The sequence below is a fragment of the Coenobita brevimanus genome, chromosome 94 (genome assembly GCF_032717465.1).
Source record: "Coenobita brevimanus isolate Jiangsu-jjx chromosome 94, ASM3271746v2, whole genome shotgun sequence".
Taxonomy (NCBI): Eukaryota; Metazoa; Arthropoda; class Malacostraca; order Decapoda; family Coenobitidae; genus Coenobita; species Coenobita brevimanus.
This window is the reverse complement of record NC_137047.1, coordinates 27,446,747-27,460,361: the sequence shown is the minus strand read 5'-3', so window position 1 is coordinate 27,460,361 and position 13,615 is coordinate 27,446,747. Positions and strand designations below refer to the sequence as shown.

At 41.7% G+C, this 13,615-nt stretch overlaps 1 protein-coding gene across 5 annotated transcripts in view; it reads right to left on the bottom strand.

Moving 5' to 3' along the window:
• Positions 1–13,615, bottom strand: part of LOC145412934 (bolA-like protein 1) — a 55,280-nt gene that overhangs the window by 4,114 nt on the left and 37,551 nt on the right. For all 5 annotated transcript variants that reach the window (XM_080282746.1, XM_080282745.1, XM_080282744.1 and 2 more), the window contains one exon: positions 13,116–13,184. In XM_080282746.1, coding sequence (XP_080138872.1) covers positions 13,116–13,184 — 69 coding nt within the window. The remainder of the gene's footprint in view (positions 1–13,115; positions 13,185–13,615) is intronic.

Here is a 13,615-nt window from a genome sequence, read left to right as displayed (position 1 = left end):
TCCTTCCAACGAGGTCCAAGCCTCACTTCCATATGTCTGAGTTGGTATCAAAGTGCTACCATGCAACATCTTTTTTACTTGCATGCTTACTTACTTATTTCTTATCACTGCTTGCAAAGAACCAGCAACCTTTCTTCCTTGTTGTATGCTTTCAAGCACTTCATCCTCCAAACTTCCATCCTTACTCATCACACTACCCAAGCACTTAAATGCACTCACATTTTCCATTTCCTCATCATCCTACTTCATTGTACATTCGGTGACTTTATACCTCTTGAAGGCCAAAACTTTACTCTTCCCTACATTCACCTTTAAATTCTGTTTTTTGCACACTCTCCCAAACTCATTCACTAAGCCTTGCAGTTCCCTTCTGTCTTCAATTAACAATCCAGTATAATCTGCAAACAACAATACCGGAAGTTTCCAAACGCTGCCCTCTCCCATTAGAACCACTCCAACATCCACTGCTCTACCTTGTATCTCTTTCATATACAGACTGAACAACCATGGAGACATGACACATCCCTGTTTCAATCAAACATTCAGACAGAAAATTCCACTCAATTCACTATCCACACACACTGCAGCCAAAGCACCCTCATATATAATCTTCATGGCATTCAACAACCCATTTACGCCATATATTCTTAACATACTCCACATTCCTTGTCTATCTACTCTGTCATATGTTTTCTCCAAATCCATGATGGTAGCATACAACTTCTTCCCTTTCTCTTGAAACTATCCCACTGAAGACCTAAGGATGAATAGCTACACAACCTCTTCCTTTCCTAAAACCTCCCTGTTCTTCTACAATCAATTCCTTAGTTATTTCCCTAACTGTCAATAAATATCCTATCATACACTTTGCCTATTACACTAAGAAGTCAAATGCCCCTATGATTACCACACACTTCTTTTTCCCCTTGTTCTCTGCATAGGGGAATAATTATACCTGACTTCCAATCATCCGGGACTCTACTTTCCTCCCATGCCAATCTGCACATCTTCCATATCCATTCAACTACTCTCTCTCTCCCATGCTTCAGCATTTCATCATACATTCCAACAATTCCTGAGGCTTTCCCCATTTTTACTTTCTTCACTGTTTCCACTACTTTCATCCTACTGATCTCTCCCTCCCTTCTCACCACCCTCATTCTAGCCATTCCCCAGCCACTTATACAGTACTTGGATTTCTTTACTTCTCTATGTTTAACAATTCCTTGAAGTGTTCTCTCCATCTGCTCACTTTGTATCCCTTCTCCAAAATCAACCTACCATTTTTATCTTTCACTCCCCTACTAACTTCTTTACCACCCTGTCATACTCTCTTTACCTCCATCCATAAGATTTTCTTACATTCCCACCACTTTACACTCATATTCCTTCCAAATTCCTCATCCAGTCTCATCTAACTATCTCTTACTAATCTTTTCACCTCCCTCTTCCTCTCTACATATTACTCTCTCGTCCATCTTTCAACTTCCCCCATGCCTCTGCTTCCCATCCACTCACTATATGCTTTCTTCTTTTGTGCCACAGCCTGCCTCACCTCGTCATTCCACCATGCTGTTCCTTGCACTCCTTTTTGTCTTCTCTTCACTCAACACACCTCAAATGCTGCAGATTTCATCTGTGAAAATCTTGCACCCACCTTCCACCTCCCCCATCTGCTCCAAATCATATTTACCCAATCACTCCTCCACTTCTCTCTTACATTTGCCTTTTTCAATTCTCTTGTAACCTACCCTCCTTATATTGACTGCTTCCTCCAGTACTTCCCTTTTTCTATTCCTCCACTGCATTTGAACCTTGATTCTCACCACCACTAAGTGGTGGTCAGAAAGTCCACTTCCCCAACCTCTGTATGCTCTTGCACGAAATACATACCTTCTCATTCTGTCATCCACACACACACAGAATCAATCATTGCCTTCCTTTCATTCAGTTCGCCATTCACCCTTCTCATCACCTGCCACGTATACCTGTGGATCATTTTGTGCCTACAAAGGGTACTGGCTATCACCAACCCCCTTCCCGCACAAATGTCCACTAGAGCACTGCCATTCTCATCCACTTCTGGAGGCACATCCCACTCACCAACTACTCCATCCACCTTCACATTCCCTACTTTTCCATTCATATCTCCAATCAGAAACACTCTCTCATTCCTCTCAAACTTTTCCATGCACACTTCCACATTTGCCCAGAACTCTTCTTTTGCTCTGCTTGCAAGATCTACAAAGTTGTTACCATATATAAAAATTCTTAGCCACTGAGTGTGTCTCCATGGCTGACTATTTTCAGTCTATTAAATTCCTGAGATATTACTGTGTCACTTTGCCATCTTGCTGCAGTGTTATTTTGATTTCACAACAGAAATGTATGTTTCATCTCGTTTTGTTTATGAAGGCTTCAACATGCTTCCACGTGTTGGCTTTGGTCACCTAATGGCAGCTCTCCATGCTGCTTGATCTCTGGCAGCCTCCCTACTCAGTCCCTTATTCCTGAGGTCACACCCTATGACCTCGTCCCAGATCTTTTTTGGTCTGCCTCTTGCAGTCCTACCCCCAACATTAACACTTCTTGCTTTCTGCACCCAGTTGTCATTCCCCATCCTCTCCACATGCCGAAACCATATCAATCTACCTCGCCTCATCACAACACCAATTCATTACTGTCCCATCTTTCCTCTTAACTTTTCCATTGTAAACTTAGCCCCCCTCAGATCTCACGTTCAAGGATGCACTGCACATCTGCTTAATCGCTGTCATTTCTGTATGTTTGAGCCTGTGAATATCCTCTTCCTTTACTGTCCTGGTCTTGCTACCATACAGCATAATCACACTCCTAACACATGCTGCATACAAAGATCCCTTAGCACAGAGGGAGAGCCCTCTCAGTGTCAGGAGAGGCAACAGCTCTCAGAACTTCTTCCAACCACTCCTCACTTTAGCCACAGAGATGGCTCCAGCCCCACCTCCAGCACATAACATCTCCCAAGTAACAAAACTCTTCCACACAGTGAAGAGACTCACTAGCATGATCAATCCTATCATGCCTGACAATTTCTACATGCTTTCCCCGACACACCGCACATATGAAATCAGCATTATCTTCCAGTCTACATCTAATGCCACTACATCACTTATCCACCCACTGATCACAAACACCGCACAAGATGGAATTACTTCCCACGCCCTTGTGGCATACCATACATGGCCACTCTCCCTCTTCTTTGACAGTGCTGCTACCAACCCTAGGTATCATCACCTTTGTTATATCTGCATTTACCTTCAAGCCCTTGTGCCCCATTACATCTCTCCACTTCCTAATTCTTTCCTCCACCTCCCTTTCATTCTCTGCAATCAACACCAAATCATCGGCATACAACATCTCCCATGGGAATCCATTTCTGAAGACAAGTGAGAGGCCTTCAAGCACCACAATAAACCATAAGGGGCTCAAGACTGACCCCTGAAGCACATAAACGTTCACAGAAAAATTGCCACTCAAATCTCCATTCACTCTCACCTGGGTGTGAGAACCCACATCTATGGCCATAACCACTCTAACCTGCCATTCCTTGATCCCAATTTTTCTTATTGCCCACTTCACCACTGCCCATGGGACTCTGTCAAAGGCCTTCTCAAAACCAAAAACTAAATATTGTAATGTAATGTACCAATGATCTACAGTACACAGTACTGTACTGTCTATTGCAAGATGCCCTACCGTACTCCTAGAGTGGGTTACCATGAACAAATTTCCTGCTTGTCGCTGTGTTTTTCGTCATCAGGCTCCTATCCCTTCAATTCACATCACTCTTATTCATATACTGTACCTCACCATCCCATCCTCTGTCTCCCTGCCTCCCTCTCCCTCTTCATCTCACTCACAGACACTTTTTTCATTAATCTCATTCTCATGTGGCCAAACCGTGGTACTTCCTTAAAAGTTTCAAGCACATCTACATTAGCACTACAATGCTCCCAAACTTCATTTGTTTGTCTGTCTCTCCACATGCTCCTCTCAGTTACCTCATTTCCACTCCACTTGCTCCTGGCTTGTTTCTTTCCAGCAAAGTCTAAGCTTCATTTCCTCACATTAAAGGTAGATCACAACACTGTAACAATGTCACAGCACAGAATTACAACAGCTCTTATATGGCATCATTATTTCATAAATCTAACATCTTTATACAAAATGCTATCGGACCAAATGTGTAAACGTCACTTCAGATATGATACAATATGTCCTTTGCTGCACTCAAAAGTTAGTTTTCCTGCTGCACCAAACATACATAAAAACCTTCCACAATGCCTCCATATTCACCTTGCCATATGCTTTTTCCAGATTTGTAAATGCCATTATGTGGTACGTGGGGGCACTCACCATCCACTCACTTGATGCTGTGCTGCTTTGGGTGTCTGCCCTTTCCTCTCTTCCTTCCTTCCTCTTCTGTCTTTCTTTCCTTCATTCTTTCCTCTTCCTTCAGCCTGTGTGTGACTTTACACTCCCTCTTCTATCATTCTTTCCTTCATTCTTTCCTCTTCCTTCTGCCTATGGGTGACTCCATACTGAGTGACATGCCAAATGGTTTCCTGTACACCAGGAAACCATTTACTATGCTGGGTGATAACCATATAACCAAATTATGGAACCTGGTGGTTTAGTGAGTAATTAAGGCACTCGAGGACTGAGATGGAGCAAGTTTATATACAAGGGGTGGTTGGGGTTTATTGCTCACATAATGCCACTCACGGATGAGTGAAGCTGGTCACTCTCATCTTAAATGTCAGGACCAACTTGCCTAGCCCCGGGCTCCTGTGTTCCTCATGGGGCAACATAAGATTGGATGATGGATGGATGGATGGATGGTAAATGCCATTAATAACTTTCAGTCCTTCCTACATGCTTTCTCTGCTATTTGCATTATTGCAAATATATGATCCACACATCCCTTACCACTCAATAAATCACCCCATTCACCATTAACCAGATATTCTGATTTCATCCTTACCTTTTCTCTTTAACACTTTCTCCGCATACTTTTTCTACAATGTTCAGACATATTCAACAGTATTATCTAAGCTTATTTCAGTTACCTTTACTTTTATACAAGGGCAAAATCACTGCCTTCTTCCACTTCACTGATTCAACTTCACTCATCCTGGACTTCAGTAAATTCCCAATCACACTTTATCATTTCTGAATAAAAAAAATTTAATATTCTACCTGTCTGTCATGTGATTCTGGGAACCAGGAAGAACTGCATTAGGTGGATCCACTTAAGACAGAAATCAAGGTAAGAGAAAGTACTGTAGTGGAAGAACTACCAACAGTGAAATGGGTCACTCATACACTCACCATTCAAGCCTCTGGTCCTGACTCCTCACAGGTTTAACTATCAGGCTTCCCCCCCCACCTCTCATTTTCAGTACACTCCCTCCGTCTTTCACTTGGCTCCTTTCCTGCACTTGGCAAATACAGTGATCCTGTAAAAACCAAAGCCTCCCCTATCCCAGGTGAATGAAATACACCAACACAAACTACAAAGGAAAAGAGGAAAGAGGTGTGTGGTAATCATAGGGGTGTTTACCTTCTTAGTGTACAGCAGTAGGAAAAGTATATGGTAGGATACTTATTGAGTGTTAGGGAAATAACAGAGGAATTAGTTGGAGAAGAACAAGGAGGTTTCAGGAAGAGAAGAGGTTACAAGTGTAGATCAGATGTCTGTCCTATGGTGTTTAATGGAAAAGTTTATTGAGAAGGGAAAGAAGTTGCATGCTGCCTTCATGGATTTGGAGAATGCATATGACAGAGTGGATATACATGGAATGTGGAGAATATTAAAAACATAGAGTAAATGGGAAACTGTTGAATGGCATAAAGAGTATGTGGGAGGGCACATGGGCTGTAGTGTGTATGGATGGTGAACTGAGTGAAATTTTCTCTCTGAAAGTTGGATTGAAACAGGGATGTGTCTTGTCTCCATGGTTGTTCAATTTGTATATCGATGGAGTTACAAGAAAGACACAAGGCTGGGCAAGGGATGTTGTAGCAGCGCTAATGAGAAAGGACAGTGTTTCGAAACTTCCTGTTCTGTTGTTTGCAGATGATACTGTATTGTTTAGTGAAGACAAAGGGGAGCTGCAAGGCTTGGTGAATGAGTCTGGGAGAGTATGTAAGAAATGAATTCTCCAGGTGAATGTAGGGAAGAGTAAAGCTATGATCTTTGAATGAAATGAAGTCACCGAATGCATAGTTAGGCTGGATAGTGAGGAAATGGAAAATGTGAGTGCATTTAAGTAATTGGGTAGTGTAATGAGTAGAGCCCAAAATTTGCCATAAATGCCACAAATGCCTTTTCAAGCCTTTTTTGATGATTTCACAAAAATAATGCTTTTCATGATCGAGTGCCTAAATCAGCCTTTTATTGTCATTTTGCTAAAAGGCTGTGCTATATTCTCTAGTTGTACCTGATTTCAATGATGTTTTCTATGTTAACACATTAATAATAAGTTATTAACATATTAACATAGTTATTAATAATCACTTACAAAAAAAGTTTATTGAAAAAAAAATTTATTACAATGATAAAAAAATAAGACAGGGTATGACAGACTAATTTAATAAGTGAATGGCTAGTGCTGACACCCATCAGTCAGCTCTTCAAGATCTACCCACTGAGCTCTATAGTATGGAGGGGCTATCTCTGCAGCGAGTGTGTGACTTTGGCCGCCACATTGAAACACCTGCACTCGTTGCCTCCACCATGGTAATGCAATTGGAACACTGTTCTTAGCTTGCTGTTTGTTTCGCTGTTGCTTACATAAACTGAGCAGTGGGCCATGGCACTATATTTTAGCTGCGCAGTGGACCACGGCACTACATCAGGGTTCCTCAATTACCTTCCTTGAAAGTCCAATCATATTATCTACCTTTGTGGCAAAGGTCCAGATGAAAAATCTTGTATTTAATATTACTAATGCAATAAAACACTTTCATTTATGTTATTATAATGGGTCTATGCGGAAAGTTAATACCCTAACCAAAGTAAAAATAAGGTTTAAAGCAGATATTCTCTTCTGTTAGTAAGGTGGTTAAGTACGACAAAAGAATCTACTCTCCACACTCCCAACTTAACAAAATGTAACTCTTCTACTGAACAAATTACTACTGCCTTCCTTACATAAGCATAGTCACTTTAGCACTTCCACCACCAATTTAGCACCATATTATGTACCAGTGAACAGTCGAACAATTGTCAGTATCCCTCTGTCAACTCATCATTTGAACAGACTAATGGCAACAGTATGTGGGTACGTGCAATGAAGCTTGTTAAATGCAGTACAGTATTCTTGTGGAGAGGACTCCTGTTCTCTTGTTACCAATGTTTAATCCTAACGAGATGACATGGATAATATGCTATTTAGAAACATGAAACTCTCGTTACTATGAGTGATGTGAGCACCTTGAATAGCTGGAAAAAATAGAAGCCTCTTTGTTAATCATTGGTCTCACTAGTCTGCATTATACCCATGAAACAGACAGGTTTGTAATACTGTAGGAACTAAACATAATTTACAATGGTAGCTGAACGAAGTGAAATTTATTTGAGCCATATTTTGGGCGAAATTCATCCAAAGATGTTAAGTATTGCAACTCTTTAATTTGAGAGGGATACTGAATATTCAGTGATGGAAGTCGTTGGGGTCCATACCAAAGCTTGTCTGGGTCCAGATTTGGACGCGGTCCGCCATTTGAGTACCACTGCACTATATTTTCCGAATTCATCGGCTGATTTCAAAAGGTGCAGGCGTTGGGTGTAGTGAATAAACATTATCAGCACTGCCCTAGGCCCCTGGCAGCGGGCACACAACTTACGCGGCGCTACCCACGGGAAAGTCCCTCCAAATGATAGAGCTCAGTGGATCTACCCCGTGGCCTAAGTCCTTCAAAAATGAAAGTGCTAATTATAACTTTGTTGCTGCTTTTCTAATAGGAACTGACTGCAAAGTTTCCATTTTTTACTGCGATAAATTGATAATGGTCAAAAATGCACCTCTGTATGAGAAAATTGTGATTTTCTGAGAAAAAATATGAGGAGCCTGTGGAGTCACGTGGAGAGACAGGCTGACGAATGAGGATATAAAGGAGCGTTGTGGTGTGGATGTGGATGTGACAGGAAGCGTTATGAGGAACACACTGAGGTGGTTTGGCCATGTGGAGAGGATGGAGGGCGAAAGACTGAAGAAGAGAGTGTATGTGAGTGAGGTGGAGGGGGGAAGAGGGAGGGGGAGGCCGAGGATGAGATGGAGGGATGGGATGGAGAGGTATATGAGAGAGGGGGGTGTGAGTTGGGAGCAGGGCAGTGAAATGGCGGGGGACAGGGCGACTTGGAGGCGATTTGTTTGTGGCCACCCCAAACGGGATTGAGGCGTCTGGCAATAGATAGACAGATTATTCACTTTATGCAAGGTGTTTCACTTATATATATACACTAGACCAAAGGGTTAATGTAGTATGCCTTTATATTATAATTTTTAATTATATTTTGGTGGTGGAAATACATGCCTTTCTATGTCTTTTTTGTCAATAAATGCCTTTTTTGTAATTTTATTATGTCTCATTGCTAGCCTATTTAAGAGTTTTTTAGTGCCTAAATTTCCAGGCTCTAGTGATGAGTGAGGACAGAAGTCCTAAGGATGCAGCACATGAAAGGATGCAGGAGAGATAGTTTGCTGGTTCACTGAAAACAGTGATAAGAAATAGGGAAGTGTACATGGAAGTAAAAAAGTCACTGTTTGACAGTACTGTACTGTGATACCCACTCTGATATATGGAAGCAAAGCTTGAACCTTGTTGAATGGACACAAGTAGAGAATCACAGCAGTGGATATGAGTTACAGGTATACCCCGACATATGATACCCCTTGATGCAATACCCCACCTTAGTGATGGGGGTAGAAATACCATCATACCCCGCCTAACAATGGCCAAACCCCGGTTTAACAATGGGCTTTTATTTTTTTTTACTGATTTTGATGATATTTTAGACTTAAATTTTGTGTTTAGATTGATTTATAACCTGTTTTCCGACATATTAACGTGTTTTAGTCATAGGTGGGATGAACACTGTCATTTTGGGGTACAGAGGTGAAGATAGTAAGACAAGGTGGCAGTGATGTTAGTAGGGGAGTGAAAGATAAAAATGGTAGATTACCACTGGAGAAAGGAGAAAAAGTGAGCAGATGGAGAGAACACTTTAAGGAATTGTTGAACATAGAGAATGGAAGTAATGCGAGTACAAGTGGCTGGGGAATGGCTGGGAGAAGGAGGGAGGTGAGAAGACAGGAAGAAATCAGTAGGATAAAAGTTGTGGAAGCAATGAAGAAAGTCAAGTTGGGGAAAGCCCCAGGAATTGATGGAGTGTGTGGTGAAATACTGAAGCATGGGGGAGAGATAGTAGTAGAATGGATGTGGAAGATGTGCAGATTGGCCTGGGAGGAAGGTAGAGTCCTGGAGGACTGGAAGTAAGGTATAATTATTCCCCTGTACAATGGAAAAGGGGAAAAGGATGTGTGTGGTAATCATAGGGGCATTTGTTTTCTTAGTGTAATAGGAAAAGTGTATGGTAGGATACTTATTGACAGAGTAAGGGAAATAACAGGGGAATTAGTTGGAGAAGAACAGGGTGGCTTTAGGAAGGGAAGAGGTTGTGTAGATCAGATATTCATTCTTAGATCTTTAGTGGAAAAGTTTCTAGAGAAGGGAAAGAAGTTGTATGCGGCATTCATGGATTTGGAGAAAGCATATGACAGGGTGGATAGACAAGGATTGTGGAAAGTATTAAGAATATACGGAGTAGATGGGAAGTTGTTGAATACTGCGAAGAGTACGTATGATGGTGCTAAGGCTGCAGTGCGTGTGGACTGTGAACTTAGTGAATTTTTCTCTTTGAAGGTTGGGTTGAAACAGGGATGTGTCATGTCTCCATGGTTGTTCAATCTACATGGATGGGGTAATAAGAGAGGTACAAGGTAGGGCAGTGGATGTTGGAGTGGCCCTAGTGAGAGAGGGTAGTGTTTGGAAACTCCCTGTACTGTTGTTTGCAGATGATATTGTGTTGTTAAGTGAAGACAAAGGGGAGCTGCAAGGCTTGGTGGACGAGTTTGGGAGAGTGTGTAAGAAACAGAATCTAAAGGTGAATGTAGGGAAGAGTAAAGTGATGGTCTTTGAGAGAGGTGAAGTCAGTGAATGTACAGTGAGGTTGGATGGTGAGGAAATGGAAAATGTGAGTGCATTTAAGTACTTGGGTAGTGTGATGAATAAGGATGGAAGTTTGGAGGGTGAAGTGCTTGAAAGGGTACAACATGGAAGAAAGGTTGCTAGTTCCTTGAAAGCAGTGATAAGAAACAGGGAAGTGAGCATGGAAGTGAAAAAGTTACTGCATGAAAGTATTGTGATACCAACTCTAATGTATGGAAGTGAAGCTTGGACGTTGTTGGAAGGACACAAGTCAAGAGTGAAAGCAGTGGTAATGAGTTATTTAAGAGGAGCCTGTGGAGTCACATGGAGAGACAGGCTGACAAATGAGGATATAAAGGAGCATTGTGGTATGGATGTGGATGTGATAGGGAGCGTTAGGAGGAACACATTGAGGTGGTTTGGCCATGTGGAGAGGATGGTCAGAGACTGAGGTGGATGGGGGGAGAGGGAGGGGGAGGTCGAGGATGAGATAGAGGGATGGAGTGGAGAAGTATATGAGAGAGGGGGGTGTGAGCTGCGAGCAGGGCAGTGAAATGGCAGGGGACAGGGCGACGTGGAGGCGATTTGTTTGTGGTCACCCCGTACGGGATTAAGGTGTCTGGCAATAGATAGATAGAAAGACAGATTTTTTCCAGTCTAATATTTGATGATTTTCAAATATTTTTGGGTTTAGGTGAGTTATAAACTGCTTGTAGGCTTAGTTTAGTTTGTTTTAAAGCTACCTGGGGGATTAGGTGAGCTAGAAACTTGTTTTTGGACTCATTTGGGTGGGTTTAGGACTTGGTTGGGGGGAAAACCCAAGGCTCAAAAACACATCCCTATACTGTACATGTTAAATCTACCCCAGTATACGATAACCCGCCTAGCGATGGGTTTTTTTTACTTAACCAATTGCATCGTTACACTGGAGTATACCTGTATTTGAAAGGAGCATGTCAAGTTACATGGAAAGACTGACTGACATTTGAGGAAGTGAAGAAGCATTGTGGTATGGATGTGGATGTGACAGAAAGCACATGAAGAAATACTCTGGTTTGGCAATGATGGAGAGTGAGAGTCAAACTAGCAGAGGTTACAGTATGTGAGTGAGGCAGAGGGTGAGAAAGGGAGGAGGAGACTGAGGATGAGATGGAGAGATGGAGCAGAGATATATATAATGAGGGGGGGGGGGTTGTAAGTTGGGAGAAGGGTAGGGAAATGAAAGGGGGCAGGGTGGAATGGAGGTGATTTGTTTGGGGCCACCCCTTACAGGATTAAGGCATCTGGCTATAATATATAGACAGACAGATAGATAATACACAAAGTCATCATTATGAGTTGGTTTTTTTTTTTTTTTTTTTTTTTTTTTTTCCACAGCACAGCACATTACAAAAATTTATCTATTTGTGTTTCCCTGCCATCTCTAAAACTGATCAGCCGGTTCCTCCCAATTTTCATCCAAGAAATGTATGGAAACTCTTATAATACTCTGTATCATCCCTCAAGTAAATGATGTGGCAATGTTTGTGAAACAAAGATTCTGGAACACATTACTGTATGTATACAGTTCTATAATGAGGACTGACTTATGTAGTGCCTATGGTTACAGCAATTCCTAACTTAACCCCTAATGGTTGTGCCTCTGGAAATCTGCGTGCTCCTCTGCCCGGGACCATTTTTTCAAAATTCTAAAATCAATGTCTTTTTCTTAAAGATGTGAAGAGAATCATCTGGTGCACCTGGCAATGTCCTTTTTAGCTTCCTAAACTCATTCTGTGATTCACCATGATTCATGGATGAATTCATAAATTTACAGCACTTGTGCCATTAACAAGTAACCCTATGGGAGAAAACATCTGCCAGGGTGCTTCGGATGATAGAGTTGTGTAAACATACCAGTGGCCTTTGTTCCCTTCCCATAATTGTTTGTATTTTTTTTATAGCTCGCGCTAACTTGATGTCACTGGCACCAGTACGATAAAGTGCTGTTGAACGCTGGCAGCTATTCGGGGATTAAAACACTGTACTGTAGATGTCTTCCTGAAAACTACTGTTGTGATTGGATGTACATGCATGTATGCATTAACCACAGGTATTACAGGTAATAACCAACTGAAGGATAACATCTAGATAAACACTACTGAGATACTATAAATGCTAGTGATAGTTGTATTAACTTTGACCATTCACTGCACATCGTGATCTGTTAATAAAAACAATAGTGTGCTGTGAAAAAACTGTTCCATGTTGACTTTCTTTTTTTTTTTAATGCAAGAAAGAAGGAACCAAAAGCCAGAAACCTGCAAGACCGTTTCCTCCAAGAAAAAATAAAAACAAAATAATAGAGGCATATTCAGGATATGTTCATTCCAAGATGCCTGGACACACTGCATTTAAAAGGATGGAGGTCATAGGAAGGAGATACAGACTGAGGAAGACAATGCCAGAACTGACTTGCTGCATACTTGAAAGGCTGAGAGTAATGGTCAACTTTTGCATATGAAAACTGGAAACAATGGGTGCTATGTGCCCGCTGCAGTGATGGAGGGATGTATGTAGACAGCTCAAAGGAGCAGTGACCAATGAAGTAGTGACAGAAAAAATATGAAGATGCAACAGTGTGGCAAAGAGTCAGACACTGAAGGATGCCAGTAAGAGGAAGAGAGTTAATGACATGAAAAGCCTATGACCCCACCTTGCTGAGAAGACCTGTATGTGGGGAGCCTCTCCACACGTGAGTTGTACTCTACGTAGGGGCAAATAATTGCCCTGTATAATGTCAACAACTGTAAAGTGTGCTATTTATGGAATAACTGTATCAGAGAACATCAAAACACAATAAACAAGCAAGTACTAACCACGATAGACAATGCATGTACCCCATTCTGCAGTTCCTCACTTACGGCAGCGTTTACAAGGCGGTGGCGCTGGTGACGGAGAAAAGATCATAAGTATGCAGGTCTAGTTTACTAGTACATTATTCTTCCGTAAATTTGAAGATCAAGTAAAATATATATATATATATATATATATATATATATCATCATCATCATCATCCAATCCTACACTGTCCCATGAGAAGCACAGGAGCCCAGGGCTAGGCAAGCTGGTCCTGACATTTAAGATGAAAGTGACCAGCCTCACTCATCCCTGAGTGACATTACGTGAGGAATAAACCCCAACCACCCCTTGGATATAAACCTTCACCGGCTCAATCCAACTGGAGCACCATAATTACCCACTAAACCACCAGGCGCCAAAATTTGTTATATGGTTACCACCCAGGATAGTAAATGGTTCCCTGGTGTACAGGAAACCATTTGGCTTGTCACTCAGTGTAGAGTCACCCACAGGCAAA